Source organism: Phalacrocorax aristotelis, chromosome 13, assembly GCF_949628215.1.
Source record: "Phalacrocorax aristotelis chromosome 13, bGulAri2.1, whole genome shotgun sequence".
Classification (NCBI taxonomy): domain Eukaryota; kingdom Metazoa; phylum Chordata; class Aves; order Suliformes; family Phalacrocoracidae; genus Phalacrocorax; species Phalacrocorax aristotelis.
Window position 1 is genome coordinate 4,217,510 of NC_134288.1, and position 17,942 is coordinate 4,235,451.

Genomic DNA, 17,942 nt, shown 5'->3' on the forward strand with positions numbered 1-17,942 from the left:
CAGAGGTGGCGTCTGTGCTTTTTACCCTTTGATGGTTTCCTTCCTTTGTGTGTTTGCCTAGTCACTGTTTCTGCACGTGAGTTCAAAAAGCATTCACGCTATCCTGTGGCAGGGGAGTTAATCACTTAGTTATGTATTGTGTAAAGAGCTAACTCCTTTCTGAACTGCAGCCTGCATGTTTTGCTGTGTCCTTATTTACTTTCTCTGTGTCACTCATGATTTCTGTCATGCTTTCCACACGTAGTCATGGCGTGTTGTATTGTATTTCTGCCCTTAGCAGTATAATTCCAGATAGGGCTATGAAAATTATTTAACTGTGGCCTAAATATACTGGTACTAAGGTATGAAATGAAAATAGACTAATAGTAAATGCTTCTGGTGATCTCACCCCTACTTCTATTGCCTTTTCCACCATGTCCTTTCTGGTGCAGTAGCCTATTAATTCATGTAGGTGTACTTATGTATTTTAGGTAATGATGCCATTTAGCTCATTATGGGAAAATGGAATAATTTTTTTAAATCTAATTTTATCTCCTCCTGTCATCTGCACTGTTTCACTGTAACAGTAATAACTGTAACAAATCCTTTCCTGTTGAAGCTGCCTCACATCTTTGCCATCTTGTTCAGAGTCTTCCGATGAAAGTGGATTGGCCAACACCTCAACACGAACACAGCTTCCACAGTCCATGAAGATCATGCATGAAATTATGTATAAGCTGGAGGTGTTGTATGTTCTCTGCGTGCTGCTCATGGGGAGACAAAGGAATCAGGTGAGCACTTGTAAACAGTCATGCATGCACAAGTTGATGTCTCTTTAAATCTAAGTGCTCGTTAATTAGGTCATGGACACAAACATGAAGGGCAAAGCTCAAGGCATAAAGCTGGGCAAATCCCATCACTGCAGCGATGCACAAACAAACAGGCAGTGTTTTGTTGCTGAGAACCAGAACGAGCCACTGGGCAGGGCTTGTCACAAGTTGTGCTGACCAGTGTCAGGGTGGTGGTCAGTCTCTGCAGAGCTGCCGCTGTGGTGCAAGATGGATGCAGGAGGATGCCTCCTGGATGAGGCAGCCTCTGTCTGCGTGGGAGGAAGTGTTTGGATGTACCTGGGTGCTGCAGAAGCTGCAGCCAGGCTTTCGTCCCCCTCCTGGAGCACTGGTGACCTGCTTGGGTGGAGCCCCTTCAGGCTTTCCCCTTCTTTGGCTGCTTTCACTTCTGGAAATCCTCCAGGGTGATCTGTAAATGTGTGATTTTTGTAGCAGGTTCCCTCTCTCGGCAGAGTGAGCGTAGTGTTAAACTCTCAGCTGGAAGGATACACTTCGGTGCTGTCTGCACTAGGCGCTGCCTAGAAATCCCACTCATCTGTTCCTTTTGCGTTTCTTGCTTTCAAAACAAAAAATAGTTCCCTGTCTCACATAGGCTTATGGAGAACCAATCGCTGCCGCTTGGCTGTAGTTTGATTTAAATGGGTCAAAAGCATATTGTGAAGGGGAAAGAAAAGCAATCCGTTGGTACAGTTTTGACAGGTTTCCAACATCGGCAGTCTGCTCAGCTCAGCAGAACAGCTTGGAATAACAGGGGTTTTCGGATGCCCTAGAGACTGGGAGGATCAAATTGTTTTGAGTTATTGAAGGGCTGTTGTATTAAGCAAGAGTGGCTGTGTTGGGGGGCTGTTGCTTAAGCACATTTATCTTGAGTATTTTGTTCTTTGCTGGTAACATCCCACTGTATAGGAGTCACAAATACTCACCACGGGCAGTCTCCTGAATCTCTTAATCTGAATTTAAAATAGAATTGCATTTGTAGTACAGTCCTTAACATAACTAACCTGTTTGCTCCGAACCTATGAACAGATACTCAGAATTAAAGAGAAATAGATTCTATATAATAGTAACCAGAGGAAACTGGCAATTCTTGCAGAAACCACAATCACTACCATAAGAAACTCATAATCCTGTTGTCATTCCTTTTAGAAGTACTGTTTCTGTTGGGCATAAAATAATATCTGACAAAAGCCCAAGACATAATTGGAACTATCAGAACATGGATCTGTTAGGAGGCCTTTTTCTTCCATTGTATCAAGTTAGATAATTCATCCCAGCCTGATTTCACCACAAGGCTGCAGTTTTACAGATACTGCAGAAACTACTTGCAGCTTGCACTCATCCTGCTGCCGCTTGTTCAGGGAGCTGGAGGTGCTGGTTCCTTACCTCCCTGGATCAGTCCTAGAGTGTTACTGTCAAATGTGACAAGGTGGGAAGTATGCTGCTGAAATAGCTGCTTTGAAGCTGACTTTGTGTCGTGGTTTAGCCCCAGTCAGCAGCCAAGCCCCACACGGCCGCTCGCTCACTCCCCCCCGGTGGGATCGGGGAGAGAGTCGGAAGAGTAAAAGTGAGGCAACTCATGGGTTGAGATAAAGGCAGTGTAACAGGGAAAGCAAAAGCTGCGCGCGGAAGCAAAGCAAAAGAAGGAATTCATTCACCGCTTCCCACAGGCAGGCGGGTGCTCAGCCCTCCCCAGGACAGCAGGGCTCCATCACGCGGAACGGTGACTTGGGAAGACAAACACCATCACTCCCAATGTCCCCCCCCTTTCCTCCTCTTCCCCAGCTTTATACACTGAGCATGATGGCACATGGCATGGAATATCCCGTTGGTCAGCTGGGGTCAGCTGTCCCGGCTGTGCCCCCTCCCAGCTCCTTGTGCCCCCGGCAGAGCACGGGGAGCTGAAAAAGTCCTTGACCAGTGCAAGCGCTACTTAGCAACAACTAAAACATCTCTGCATTATCACCGCTGTTTCCAGCACAAATCCAAAACATAGTCTCATACTAGCTACTACGAAGAAATTTATCTCTATCCCAGCTGAAACCAGGGCACTTTGGTTTTTTTTTTTTAATTTCCTGGGAGAACTTTTTATTCTTCCTCTGCTACTTGTGCCCCCATGCAAACGGGGAGACTGTCTAGGATGAAGCCGGCATGCAGCTCACTTCTCCAGCTCTGATTCAGGACTGGAATTAAATCTTGAAAGATTTGAGTTACTTCATTCCAGAGCCAGCTCTTTTTGTAAAATCCACTGCCTTTGAAACACATGATATATCCTTCATTCCTTAATCTACATTAAGTTTTTAAAAGGCTTGTGTGGCAGATGAGGATCCAGTCCCCTTCTTGAGAGGCAGTCAGATTAAGAGCTAGAGCCAAGCTGTTCTACGTGGAAAGCTCCAATAAGCAGGGAACGCAGTGTCTGCAATAGCACTCTCACTGACAGGCATTTCAGCTGCTTGATGGTATCTTTTTCTATGAGGGAATAAAAGCACAGGATCAGTGATATCAGTCTGAGGAGCCAAAGGTCTTACTGGCTTTATATTGGAATAATTTTGTGTAGAATTTCTAAAGGGCATCACAAACCTGCTTCAGTCCACTATGATAATCAACATAATGATCTAGCATTTGCTTGAAGCATGATGCAGCTTCTTAACAAACTCAACCTGTTGCTGAATGTTTACTCTAAATCCTTGGTTTAAACTTGGCTGCTGGCTAAGTTGCATAAAGCGACAACTTTGCTAGCAGCAACTTGGCTCCTACCTGCTGCTGTGCTGGGGATGATCACACCCTTGGGGATGAGTGGTGTTTCACTGCAGATCTGTGCCTTTGCTTCCTTATTATGGTCACACCCTAAATTACTCTCCTTATATATTTTTCTAGCCTGTCTTGCACGTCTGTATCGTGGTGAAAGACAATCGGCTGATTTACTTGCTCTTGCTATAGGGAGCCAAACTGCATGCAGCAGGAGCTCATAATAGTTTTAGTAGTGAGAGAGCAATGGTGCAATTCATGTGAAGCTGGGCAGCAACAGGAAAAAGTCAAAGGAGTTTGAAGGATGAATATAGAGCAGGGATTGTCTTGGCACCCCCAGGCTGAGAAGTTGTAATTAGTCTGGGGTCTGGGAGAGAGCGTGGTCCAAAGGCAGTGACTGTGACTCAGGAGCTTTGCTGCGCAGCTGTCTGTCAGGTGAGAATTTAGAGTTAAGCAAACTGAAAGTAAACTGAACACATTTGAAATTAGGGATGAGATGTTTGGAATAAGCAAATTATTGCTTTGTGTGGAAAGGAGCAGATTCACAAGTTAAAATAATGAGCAGAAAGAGCTCCTCCTTTAGTGAGGGGCCAAGGCTGTTGCAGGCAGCTCGCATGCTTGCTTTCATCCTGTTGTGCTTGTGCCATGCTGGCCACCGAGGGACAGGAACTAGAGGGAGTCCTTTGTTTGGAGAGATTCCTCAGCGCTGAGCGTGTTGGAGACTAGATCAAAGTGTCCAAGAGTCTTTCAAAGTAAGGGAGCACCAAAGGACTTCAAGCTTCGCCATCTGTCAGGGTATTACGGGTGAGGTGGGAAGGAGCTGCATGCTTCCTCAGGTGTGATACTTGGAGCTGCCCAGCAGTGGGATTGTGATTTCGGTATAGATGGGAAAGTTGGTGGCTACAGCCAAGAGGAGTGCAAAAGGCCATCGGCTATGCTGAGAGCAAGAATAAGAATGAAAATGTGTAAAATAGCATCGGCTTCAAATGTTTTTGATTCATTCACATATTTGAGGAAATGGAACAAAATTGAGTGATTTGCTTGAAATACTGCTAGTTATAATTCTGCATCTTGGGGACAACGTAGGCTATTGTTTAGGTGACTTGATTTTAAGGAACATGTCCAATACTGCTTTGGGCACTTAATTTTTACAGCTCCTTGGGCTTCCCAACCAGGCATGGTTTTCATTTGCCCCACATCTCAAGGGATACCACTTGTCACAGGCCTACAGCTCACGAGAGTCCTGCTTTGTATTTCTCCTATTCGTTATCTTCCAAACTGCTTACATCAAAAGTATCAAAGCTTGGACTGAAGGTATTTAACAGCTGTTCACACCAAAATTATTAGGTTTTTTACGTGAGTAACTCTAGTCTGTTTCAAACATGTCATGATACATGGCGCCCTAGCTTGGCAGGCTGACTGATGAATAAACCCAAGTAATTTGGCACTTTCTTCTCTTTTGAGCATTCTCTAAAAAGTTCAACTTCCCCTTAACCTGAAGGAGCAGCGCTTGAACTGCAGTGTGGTTGTGTTAGTGCTGGACTCTGCTTTCCTCAGAACTCCTGCCTAGGTCACCGGAACAAAAACGGTATCGATAGTTTGTGTTGTCTTCAGAGGAGTCCCTCAGCTTCGGCTGTGTGAACTGGAAAGGCAGAGGATGCTCAGTGGATGACTTGCAGCAGAATATTCACAGCATAGTTTTCTAATACATAGGTATAGGTGTATTTTCAGTGTGCTGTAAGCAATCTCCTGATGTCCAAAGCTGCTTCCAGAGGCACAGTGGTTAACTGAAGCACTGGCTAACAGCTTTCTCCCAAAATGTCTGTGTTCTATCCATGGAAACTAATCTAATGATACACCATGGTTAGTGTGTGTGTGTTAACAAAAACACATGCTGCTTGATAAGAACTCCTCTTTCTGTTGTCAGAGGATGATGTAATTGTGCCCATCTGTTTACCAGACTATGCTATATCTGTATTTGAGGCTGCATCAAGTGAGTATGTACTTCTCTTGTTTTCCAGGTTCATAAAATGATAGCAGAGTTCAAACTGATTCCTGGCCTCAATAACTTGTTTGACAAACTCATCTGGAGAAAGCATTCGGCATCAGCCCTTGTTCTGCATGGACATAATCAAAATTGTGATTGTAGCCCAGTGAGTAACATCTTAAATTCTGTGTTGGATTTTTATCCTGTCATATAACTCTGAGGAGTTGTATTGAGTAACTGGGTGCTTGTATCATAAATTGAGATGCAGTAGCATTCAGGTTTTTTTGTGAATTATTGTTTTCACTTAAGTATTCATCTTTGGCTTATGCTAGCAATTTAGCAGGGGGCAATTTAGCCTCTCCTCTCTCTCCTAGTTTGGGAACTGGGAAAGGCGTAAATTCTGTGGTTCCTGGAGGCCAAAGGTAGAAGGCGAACAAAACTTAAGGAAATGATAGCTAGGGGGTCTAGCAAGCAGAGGCACAGAACACAAAATGGTTCCCAGTCAGGTTTTGGGGGTGGTTGGGTGGTTTGTTTCTCTTCCCCCTCCTCCCCCCCACTAAACCCTAGGTATTCTGAATCAATATAGTGATGTGCTTTTTTGCCTTTGCAGTGAGAAGAAATTATTAACTATTACATGCACAGGCTTGGAGTCAGTCTCCACTGCTGTTCTATTTTGGGAAGCCTGCAAAGCGCAGCCTTCTCCATTTATGCAAGTCACTTGCTTTGCTGTCCAAATGGGTTTGATTTGGATAGGTTTTCAATTCAGCTGTTTCATGTCAGCTTGGTAACTAATGATATCCAAAAATAGTAAAGCAAATTTTTTTTACCTTTCTTGTCTCTTTTTAGGATATTACTTTAAAGATACAGTTCTTGAGGCTTCTTCAGAGCTTTAGTGATCACCATGAGTGAGTATGAAAAGCCGTGGTAGATTGTGGCTGGGCAGCACTGTTTGCCTGGTTGCCCTTACAGCGGGTGTCCTAAGCACGGTGCAGGCCCCGTGTGAATGGAACATTGTACTGTCCTTAAACTCAATTCAGATGCTCACGTGCCTTTCCGCTCCTGCTATGAAAAGGCTACGGATATGCTTTCCAATGGGCATGTCTTAGTATCTCTCTTGATGATTAGAAATAGCCCATTTTGCTTCATGTTGAAACAAACTGAAATATTTATGTGATGAGTTAACACTTTCTGGCTGAAGAAATAAGGAGGCAGCTTTCATGGTGTTGTTTATCTGTCTTCTCCCTGAGAGCTGGTAGTGAGCCAGCGTGCTCACAAGAGCGTGTGTGTACCCTGTGGGGGGAAACGTTCAGGTCCAATTCAGATTGGAACAAGCATGAAACAAAGATGATCAGGGTGAAAGACAGAAAGACAGTGTACCTCTGAAGCGATGAATCAATACTCAATCATACTTTATATATACAAAAATCAATACTTGCGTTTGTAAAAACGCTGGGAAGAAGTGATCGCTGTCTAAATGCCAGCAGTGGAGAAGACCTGATTAAACTGGATGGGAAAATGTTGGGGAGCAATTATCTGTTGGCTAGCCATTGGGAGCCTAGGCTGGAAATAGGAAGAAAGCTTCTGTTTGCCTTCAGAAGGCATACTTAAGAAGCTTGAGTCTGCTGGGGTAGTTGAGGGGTGATGCACACTTCTTATTTATGTATTTTTAGATTTTAATGCTTTTACTCGAGACGCACACCTCCTCTCTTGGTGCAGAGGTACTTGTTGCTCTGTTCTTGCATTCGGTCAATGTCCTGTTGCTCTAATTCAGCACTCCAAGATGGTTTCATGTTCTTTACAAACATCTGCATTTGAGGCATATTGCACTGATATGTATTTGCCTTCATTTCTTGCCTAGCTGGTCTTATCTACAGCCAGGGTGATATTTTTGTGTAGGTTTTATCTAGTACTGTTAGATATGCATATTGAAAGTGTCAGCCTTTTTGATTGTGAAATATTAGCTTTAAGAATGCTGCTGGATGTATTGTAAACATAAGGGAGGAAAGGCTGACCTATCGTAAATCCTCCAGGCAAGACATTGTTTGCCCAGGAATTGCTCTAGGTTTTCCAATAAAATCTATTTAGATTATGTTCCTACTTCAGTGGTTACTACACTGATCTCGGCCCTCTTTAAACAGAAAACATCTTTCAGCGGTAGCATTTGAGCAAGTGGAATGTGTGGAATCTGGTTAGGGTTTTTAAACAAATAGTTACATGACCTTTCTATGAAATCACAGATAAGCTGAGTTAGCTGAGGACAGGATGAGAGCAAGGACTTACATACTAATATAGACTTCAGTAAAACTGTGTATAAGCCAGACTTGCAGAACTGTGTGTTGCATGGGGAGAGAGGCAGTAGTTTCATTACAGAAACTTGTTGATCCAGATCTAAAGAAGCTTCATATGACAGCCTCAGTGGGCACTAATCTGGAAGATAATGTTTGAAGCAAGGCAACATGCCCATCACCTTTCTGATCAAATAACTTACCCTCTGTGTAGTTGCTGTGTTTTGATGAATGAGTTGTCTTTGCACACCCTCGTGCTCACCACAGCATCCCATGCTCCCTCAGGTTTCCCCTAAATAAATCTTTGCTGTCTGATTCTGAGCACTTTGAAGCAGGAGAGCTCTAAGGGAGCACAGGGGTGTTGGGCAGGGAGTCTGCCAAAGTGAGCCTCTGGATGACATTTCTGCTTTGTCAGACCTGTTCTGCATTTAATTTATTTTACAGATAAATTGGTTTTCATTACGAAAAGTTCAGTATTTGAATAAAGCATTTCATGTGAATTCTGCGGGTTTTTTATATCTGTTCCTGCTTTGTTTTCTACATTTCATGAAGTCTTTAAATATTTCCAGACTAAACTATTTGCTCAGAGTAATAAAATACTAGGATGACTGAGTACTTTTTTTGCAGTTTCTGCTTTCTAATTGAAGTTTATTACTGATAAGGAGCATAGTCCCTGTATGGCAGAGAAAGTCTGTAGGAAGCTGTGAAAAAGTTTGCTATTCAAGTCTGCTATTCAAAAATGAGTGCCATCTGGAAGCAAATACTCACAAAACCATAAGATCCTGAACAGGTCAGCAAAGAACCGGATCTCGAAGCTGGTCAGTGTTGAAACTTGCATTTGGCACGTCTTGGAGGAGGCTTATAAAACAGCAACTAGTTGGCCTAGCTTGGGAGCGTGCTGTGGTGGAGGGGATAGAGTGGAGTGTGAATGGCTGTGAAGCTGATTGCCTGGTCCTGCAGCCCTCGTAGGCACGTGCCTTTACTCTTCATGGAATTGCATGTTTGCCTGCCTCTTGAATTCATTACATTTTTCTCCCCTACTCCCCAACTGTCTTGCTTTAGGAACAAGTATCTTCTTTTAAACAGCCAAGAACTTAATGAGCTGAGTGCAATCTCCCATAAAGCCAACATCCCCGAAGTTGATGCAGTTGTCAACACAGACAGGTGAGTAGGGATAGAGGGTTCAGGTCAGCCGCTTTGACTGATTTGCAAGCACTCATATTGGAGGTTTGATGTTACCTGCTTCCTTTGTGGTGGTCCTGTCCACCTCACTTGTTTTAATTTCAGGGACATGTTTCAGCAGGAAGTGTCTAGGTTTGTATGATGTTCATGGTCCTAAGCAAATCTGAAGTGTGCTTGTGCTTAGAGTAGGCACTTTAAAAACAAAAGCAGCCTAAAATGGTGGTTTCAAGTTCATGGCCCAGACTTCATCACAGTGTGCTAGGTCTGCCTGTTTGGCCTTTCTCACTCCAGGCATTGCAGACAGACCTGGAAATTAAACTGGGATTCCTCTAATGCATGAATCGCTGCTACTAATAAATCTTAGTTTTGAGATTCAGGAGCAGTCTGTGCGCACATAAGGTCCATTTGCAGTCTGCATAAACAGATCTAAGTGTGTCTGCTCAGAGTCTTTATTTTAAGAGCAGCTAATAACTAGAATAAGCTAAATTAGATTAACATGTTAAACCACTTAGAGAATCTCCAGTGTTACATCTGAGTATCTATTAGATTCACCATTCTGATTTAATAAGCTCTTTAATACAAGATTCTGAGGTACCACCTCCCAAGACGAAACATTGTTTGCAGAGTTCAGTTGTCAGAATACTCCGAGTCTCGGCAGGGACTTGGTCTGCACAGAGCATGTTTACCTCGCTTCAGAAGGGAATTCTCTCAGAGGATTTCTAAATTATAACTACTATCATAATACTGCACCTAACTGGGAAGAACTGGTGCCTGTATTTACTCGAATCCTTTCCTTCTGAGCACAGGTACCTTTCTGGCTTTGTTCAAAAAGGGATTAACTATTTAGGGGGAAACATCCACCCTGTTAGGAGCACAGCGAAGGGAAGTGGTTCAAGGGTGTAAACACCTTTTTCCAACTGCAAAGTTTCTCATCTTTCTCAAGAGTTAATAAGAAAAGACTGTCATGCTGCAAGAAAACCAGTTCCCAGAAGGTCTTTGTCAGCTGGCTGTTGACTGCCCAGCAAAGGTGCTGATACAGCACCCGTTAACCTGGGTGCATCTGCTGAATATGCACGGTGGGGTATGTTTGAGTTGAAGAGTGTCACCTGAAGCGTCTTATTCCACCTCCTGCGGGACGGTTTGTATAGCCAGCCAGGCAGCACTGCTGAGTTCACGCCCTAAAATTGGTTTCTTTTCCACCCTTACGATTTTGTTTTTGTGTCACTTTTCTTGATAAAAGGCATTGCTTCTGCACAAGCTTTTACTGTAGGTAGATACTCCACTGAAGGTGCTATTTAATACAAGTAGTATTGCAGATCTACAGCCTTTATACTTTTACTAGTACATACAGAAGAAGACTACCTCATGTAGCATGTAGGTTTCAGTACTCCACTCTGCCTCCTAAATGGAGCTCAGAGCTTCCTTATGTTTGAGCAAAAAAGACGTGTTTTTCTTTCGTTTCTAAGCTCAAATGGGGTGTATGGGTTTTTTCTAATCTCTTAAATCCTACAAGCTGTGAGTTGGTATTTCTGAAATAATTACAATTTTAAAAATTAATATCTTTTTTAGGATTTATTTCGAAGCCATATTGCAGGTATCGCAAATGTTTACCAAAGGCAGCGAGGAGAAATCTTCCACTGGTAGAACTAGTAATGAAAGTTAATTAATATTTGTACCATACATTTAATACTGGGATTTTGATCGTTAGAAGCTCTGGAGAAGAGAGTGGATTCAGTATTCTACAAGGTACAGTGCTTGCCAGCCCTTCCACTTATGCTGTAACTTCTTCACATGCTCTAGGAGTCTTGTCTGTGATGGGAAAAGAGGCTTGTTGACCAGACTGCTTCAGGTCATGAAGAAGGAACCAGCTGAATCGTCCTTCAGGTGGGTTCACTCTGCACTATAACATGCTGTTCTGAGTTGACTGGGGAGTCAGTTTGTTTTCATACAGCTTACAGCAGTTGAAAATGCTTGAAAACGATAAGCTGTGAAAAGGTCTGGCTTTGTTATACTTGGCTACTGTGGCCATGCAGGTGAGGGAGGATGCCGAAGCTTGCGTTGAACCTCATACCCAGCACAGTCAGTGATTTTCTGCAGGATCAACAGGTCTGAATCCAGCTTCAGACTGGAATGAAACTGGTTAGGGAATTTTATTTAAATTATAGTTGTGATAAAACACTCCCCGTGCTGCAAAATTAAAACCTCATTTCTTCTGTTTCTCAGGTTTTGGCAAGCAAGGGCAGTTGAAAGTTTTTTGCGAGGCACCACCTCCTATGCAGACCAGATGTTCCTGCTGAAGAGAGGGCTCCTGGAGGTAATGAAGTTAGATGGCAGGCTTCCTCTGTAACGTATCTCCCCAGCAATCAAGGAGGATTTATCTGCAGTGAATTCAAAAGGGCGTAAAAATGTAGTGTTAAATACTCCCTAGGAATAGGGCAATTTTTGAAAAGTATTTGGGAATTCCGCTTGTGGCAACCAGATGTGGGGTGGCCAGTTCTATAGCCTGCATCACTGGGAGGTTAACAGAGGACTTACCTGAATTGTTGTCTTTAGTTCTGTCATCGAAGAACTAAACCTGCAGATAAATGTTTTAAATAGCGATTAAATCAGAGTCTATGCTGTGCTGCTGGCTTGAGCCAAACTGTGGCAATAACATGTTTTCCTCCCATGCCAGCATATTCTCTACTGCATTGTGGATAGTGAGTGCAAATCACGAGATGTGCTTCAGAGTTACTTTGACCTTCTGGGAGAACTGATGAAATTCAATATTGATGCATTCAAGAGGTTCAACAAGTACATCAACACAGATGAGAAGGTAAATATTTGTAAAAGCTGTCCCCGGTCGGTCAAATTACATGCGTTTATAACCAAACGTAGCACTAAGAAACTCAGATTCATTTGCTGATTTTGGTGTGATTGTTGAGCTTGGTGCACAGCAAACGCTAAGGAGCGAGCTGCCAAAGTCTCTTCGCAAGCATGTTGCTGCGTGCACTTGTTTTTTCAGACGAGCTCCCAGCTGTTCTGAGTCAGCAAGCACTGAGCTCTTCAGGAAATGTTGCCCTGTTACATGATCAGGCAGGTCTAAGGTCAGGGCTCGAAGGTGGTAGGACGTTTCCTGTGAAGTCACTGAGGTTTGGGTTAAGCTGATAGTTGTGGACATTGAGACAGGCTCTTGATAGAGACGACTTAAAATACTCATTAATATTTGGTACTGCAAAAAGACTCATCTTCTATGTTATTTGAACTTACAGACATTTTAAGAAGTCATGGCTGATGTAATTACCCATAAAACTTAGTTGCAAATGTAGATCAAGAATGGGCAGCTCTCTATGCAAAGTGGTTTCGTGCCTTTGTGCACTTTGCATGTAGCATCAGCTGTTGGGTAGGTTTTGAATGACCTCATACTTTTGCTTATGTTACTGTAATTTTTCTCTCGTTGCTGTTAGGTCTGGCAGACCTTGGAGAATAGAAGCAGAGATGTATTTTAAAAAAGATGTCTTTAATTTCAGGTTGTTTTCTGTTAAATGAACTCACACATTCTAGAGAATCTGTCTTTGTACTTTGTGTGTACTTTCTATTTATCAATCTATAACTTTTTTTAATGACCATTCTGTATGAGTCCCTCACTGTGTTCCTCCCTAGTGCTGTCTGCTGGACAAACTAAAGTGTAGGAAAACATGCAGCTGGAGGAGATACAGAGGCCAGCAGCCATGCTGTCTCGTCTCCCTGTTTCAAAACAAACAGTGTATGAAATCTTAGTCTCATTGAAGCGACACAACCTCAAAAGAGATTTTAGTGGTGCCAGGACTTTGGCATTTTTCTAGTCCGTAGTGTTTTTAAGTTACTTGCCTTAGGGATCCTTTGGTCAGCCCTCGGTGCCAGTATTGGCTTGGACTGGATGAGGCAGGCCTGGGAGTGTATATCTCCTCTTGTTCTTGTTAGAGATAACAAAAAGGTGATGACCCTGAGTATTTTGGCATTCAGAACCTAACTCTTGTTTCTGAAGGGGAGGGGAAATTGTTCATGTCTGTGAAGCCTTATGTTGGTGAAGTGCATGTTTTAGGTGCTTGTGCTCAGAATTCAAGACAGTTTCTCCAATAACCTTCAAGAACTCTACTCTTTCAATGTCAAAAATCTGGAGAATGCTGACTGTTGCCCTACTCGCCAAACCCCGTTAGTAGCTCTTCCTACGTGGGTTCGCTGACCTGGTCCCTTGCGCCAACAGAGTAATTGGCTCAGTACAGCTCTAGGCCCTGCGCATTCTGAAAACGGTATGAGATGCTGTTCTGTCAGGCCTCGTCTGTGAGCGTTCATGTAGGATGGATTTTTTGTGGGTTTTTTTTGTGTGTGGTTTGGGGTTTTTTTTTTAATGCAACACTAGAAAGTATTTCTCTTTAGTTCCAGATATTTTTAAATCAGATCAACAGTTCATTGGTTGACTCAAACATGCTTGTTCGCTGCATTACGCTGTCCCTGGACCGATTTGAGAATCAGTCTGATGCTAAAGGTAAAGAATAATAAATTGGGGGTGGTGGGGTGGGGGTGGTGTTTGGTGTATTGATAATGGTTGTTTAAGTCTGGGCTTTGAAAATTTTTGTTTGAGACAGAGAAATGCCACCTTGCAGGTTTGGTGCTACAGCCTGAGCGCCAGTTCTCACTGCCATACTGTTTCGAGCAATGTGCCTGAACTTTAAGCCACCTGATGATTGTCTTTTTCCTTCCGCCGCAGTTGCAGAAGTCCTGTCAGAGTGCCGCCTGTTATCATATATGTCCCAGATGTCCATGAGAATGTCCTTTCTTTTCCGTCTCATTAATATTATTCATGTACAGACACTTACGCAGGTAAAGAGCTGACAGTAACTTTGCAGTTATCTTGCCGGTATGGTGTGGTGATGAGCTGGGCTGGGAGCAGGGAGGAGCCTGGCTTCTCTTGAGGACACCCTTGTCCCTTCTTTCTTGATACATGTAGGAGCACATCCTCTGTATGCTTACTGCAAGCCCCTTTTGTGAGGATGTGTGTATGACCGATCTCTCTGGGGTTTTTTTGTTGTTTGACCTACTGTGTCATTCTTACTTTTAGGAAAATGTCAGTTGTTTGAACACAAGCTTAGTTATCCTAATGCTGGCCCGAAGGAAAGAAAAGCTACCTTTTTATCTGCGCACTTTGCAACAGATGGAATATACAGAAAAATACCCAGGCTTCATCCTGAACAACTTCCACAGTCTCCTGCGATTCTGGCAACAGCATTACCTCAACAAGGATAAGGACAGCACCTGCTTAGAAAATGTATGTGAACCTCTTAACAGAGCAAGAATCAATCATAGCAGTATCTCTCTACTGGTCACCTAGCACAAATGGGGAGTCGGAGGTTGTAAGGGAAAGAAGGGAGCAAGTTCTGCCCCCAGTGTAACTTAACTGTAGCGGTTTTCACACCATCTTACCCAGTCAGGTCCCTTCTGCAAGCAGTCAGGCTGCCACAAGGTAGGGGCCAGGTTTCCCTGCAAACAAGACCTTAGGCTCTGGCATGCAGACGTGAGACTTGCTGACGCTGAGCGGTGAGATGGCCAGCCCTGCACAGGCATGTGGAAGCAGGACAGAGTCCAGCTCCCAGGCTAGTTAGCGCCTTAACCAGGCTGTCCCCTCTCCATGGTGTGGCAAACAGTGCAGGAAAAGTATCTGGTGTAGCTGCTAGAAGACAAGGCAGCTGCCCTGTGGAAAGCAGCCTTGCAGGTTTCCACTCCTGAGCTGCTCGGTCTTGGGCACTGAGAGGAGGAGGAAATGACATGGGTGACTCCCTTGTATATGCCCAAGAAGGCTAAAGTGAGATTGCACGGGTTTCTTCCTTGACTTCTCAGTACTTGGGTGGTAGTTTTAACGGGCTTTTAATGTACTCATAGAAAAGCCCTTATTCTCTGGTGTGTGCATGCGCTGCAGCACACAGCCCCACGGCTGTGACGCGAGGAGAGTGCAGGCAGTCTCCTATAGATGAGGTACCTGAAGGGGAGCGGTGTTAGGGCTTGGAAGTAGTTACAGTAAGGAGCTTCAAGTCCCCAGAAAGGAGGAGTGCACTGGAGGGAGTCCACGTGGGAAGGAGAAGCGGCAGTGGATGGTGTAGACGTGTAACGCTTTTCTCTCAGCCTTACCTGGCCCAGTACGCTTGGGCCAGTGCTGGACCGAGCCAGCGAGGCCTGGGGAGGGGCCTGCAACACCCGGGTGCTGAGTCACAGTGTTTGTGCCATGGTTTGACACATCCACAGTGCGCTGGGCTGCGGAGGGGAGACTCTGCTGAGACCAAAGCTCTCTGCATTTCAGGGTCACATTGTGCTGTGCATGCACGCTACGGTACTACTTGTGTGTCCAGCGTGTAAAGGCTTTGGGTAATACCTGTCGTGGTGTAGGGCTGCCGGAGAGGCCTTTTGGTCGTAAAAGAATGATGCATGAGGGTTGCAAGCAGGGAGGGTGTATTACTGTCTTTGTGTCTTCCCTAGGAGTGGGAGCTACTGCCAGCGTTGGCTTGCTCTGCAGCACCACCATGTCCCAATCTGTGTTCACACTTCGCCTTTGCTGTCCAGTCTGGGCTTTGCGCGTGTGTGCTGCTCATGGGCAGCCCTGCCTGCCGACCCTGTGCTGCTCTGAGCAGGGATATGGTTGCCACAGGTGCTGGGAGACCCTGCCTGTAGCTGGGTAGTGGGAGGCTGGTTGTAGAAGGTATAGTTAGTTCAGTATCCACCCCTTCTGCTCCACTCCCCGGGGAGGATGGGCCAAGTGGTGAATCAGAGGTGTGAAACTGTGTGGCTGGGAAACTCAGGCTGAATAGGAAGCGATTTTCAGTTTCCTCTCTGCTGAATGCCTTTGGGATGTGTCTTCTGCTACATGTTGGTGCCTGAGGCCCGCGCTAACCAGCCTCTTCATCTCTTCCCACAGAGCTCATGTATTAGTTTTACCTACTGGAAAGAGACTGTATCTATACTGCTCAGTCCAGACCGGACATCCCCCTGTGCCATAGTTAGCTACATCGATGAGGCATATATGGACATTGACAGAGACTTTTCTGAGGAGTAATTCTTCGCTCTGGCTTCTGATGGACAGCGCTTGGAGGGTACCTCGCAGCCCATGGATTTTCAGGGATACGCTGAGTAGTGTGTGTGTGCGTGTGCGGCTTGGAACCGTGGAGCGTTACTGCATTGTCAAACCCCGACCCCTTCTGGTCCCCACCTCTGATCTCTAATGGATGAGACTTTGAAAGCTCTCTGGGCAACACATTCAGGGATGTATCTTCCAGTTGTTCTGGGATAAAAATAATCACTTGCAAAAACCAGCCTCTTTATTTTTATTTTTCCTCTCTCCCAGTCCAGCGTGGCTGGTCAGAGATTTTTGTGCTGACAGAGGAGGATACTCTGCATGTGCCAATTTAGTTCTGGCTCTCTTTCACGGCCACCAGAATGAACAAGTCAAAAAGCACAGAAATTGCCCTCCAAATGTGAGGTCCAAGGAGCCAGCCTGACTGGGACCCCCCACACCAGCCATGGGCAGAGCCACCACGAGGACTCCCTTCAGGTTGTGAGTCTCTTCTGTTGGGGTTTGGAATCAGGGGTTATGGGCTGGTTAGAGTGTGAGCGCGTGTGCGTGTGTGTGCTTCTAACTCCCGAGAGCCCTAGCCCCAGTCACCTCTTTACCATCTACTTTTGGATCATTTGGTACTAAATCCGTCTGTCTGCGTTAGAGAACCTCTGCTCCTGCTGTCTTTCCTGCAGATCCCATCTGAAGGTGTTTTACAATGCTGCAGAGAACAGAGACATTTCAGCAGTGGTGGAATTGCAACAAGGGTTGGCTTTTTCACGGAGCACTAGCATTAAAATGTACTAATTTTCTACACTTGCGGCTTGTCCCTTCTTGGGTAACTAATCTGGTTTTAAAATCCTTTTCAGGACCGTTGCTCTTGATGCTATGCCTGGAAGTCTTATGTCAGTCTCTGCTTTCAGTCCTTAATATCAACACACACATTAATCTTGAAGTGCAATATTTACTGGAGATGTCAGTTTTTCCTGGATCTATTATAATCAGAATGTGTTAAATGCTGGGAATAAACACTCCTGGTTGAAATTAACTTTGTAGGATGTGTTGGGAAAGGGGGAATCAGGTTTTGGCAGTCCGATTGCCAAACCTGCACGTACTCTGCCCGCTCACCAACGTGTTAATCGTGTTGCTCCAAGACAGTCTGATTCCCAGGAATGAAATACAGTCTGAAGTCCTGAGCCACTGCATTTAAGTAAAGAAATACGCATCTCGCAGCTCTGGCTAGAAGAAACCAGTTTTCTTTGAAACATGTATCTGAATTTTTTTTTTTTTTAATTTTCTTAACTTATTTGATGAGATGACTTGACTTCAGCTCAGTCCAGGCTCTGGAGAGGGACCGGTGGCAAGGATGGCCCAGAGCTGTAGCATTTTGTCTCTATAATCTTTGTCAGCATAATGAAACCTGCTCTGCGGATCCCTATGCTGGGGCCTGGGTGAGTGGACAAGGCTTCCAGGCCCTGGTGCAGGGCTTGCTCTCTAAACATCACCCTTCTCTCGCTTATCTCCCACTTCGGTGTCCTGCAGTGGACTTGCAGTCACTACTTTGCTTGCAGGGTGGTCAGGGCTGCTGAGCTCGGGCATAAGCCTGGAGCCTTGGAGGAGCTCCTGGGGATCCTTGTCTCTTTCCCTGGGGAGCCGAATCCCCTGGGCAGACTCTGCCTGCTCCCGTGAGGTTACCCTGGTTGCAGCCCTTCTGTTGGGGAGCTCCTCCCTGCGGCAGCTGCAACTCTCTGTTCATCAGGTCACCCCCACCCTGCCCCCTCCCTCCTTTCTCACCTGTACTTTTTGTTCTTGGGTATTTGTGTTTTTGGTGTATCTTTGCTTCTTAACTGTAATAG

The 17,942-nt window shown here is 44.8% G+C and overlaps 1 protein-coding gene across 2 annotated transcripts in view; it reads left to right on the forward strand.

Moving 5' to 3' along the window:
* The window catches only part of TRPC4AP (transient receptor potential cation channel subfamily C member 4 associated protein), a 38,066-nt gene extending 20,696 nt beyond the window's left edge, over positions 1-17,370 (forward strand). Inside the window, exons 9-19 of one of the 2 annotated variants that reach the window (XM_075108949.1) lie at positions 628-770; positions 5,594-5,725; positions 6,406-6,464; positions 8,907-9,008; positions 10,827-10,910; positions 11,250-11,340; positions 11,701-11,841; positions 13,425-13,533; positions 13,756-13,868; positions 14,107-14,313; positions 15,952-17,370. In XM_075108949.1, the coding sequence (XP_074965050.1) occupies positions 628-770; positions 5,594-5,725; positions 6,406-6,464; positions 8,907-9,008; positions 10,827-10,910; positions 11,250-11,340; positions 11,701-11,841; positions 13,425-13,533; positions 13,756-13,868; positions 14,107-14,313; positions 15,952-16,089 (1,319 nt within the window). In that variant the 3' untranslated portion in view covers positions 16,090-17,370. Of the gene's footprint in view, positions 1-627; positions 771-5,593; positions 5,726-6,405; positions 6,465-8,906; positions 9,009-10,826; positions 10,911-11,249; positions 11,341-11,700; positions 11,842-13,424; positions 13,534-13,755; positions 13,869-14,106; positions 14,314-15,515; positions 15,837-15,951 lie in introns of those variants that run through there. The other variant, XM_075108948.1, reaches the window with a different exon arrangement.
* The last annotated feature ends 572 nt before the right edge of the window (positions 17,371-17,942 follow it).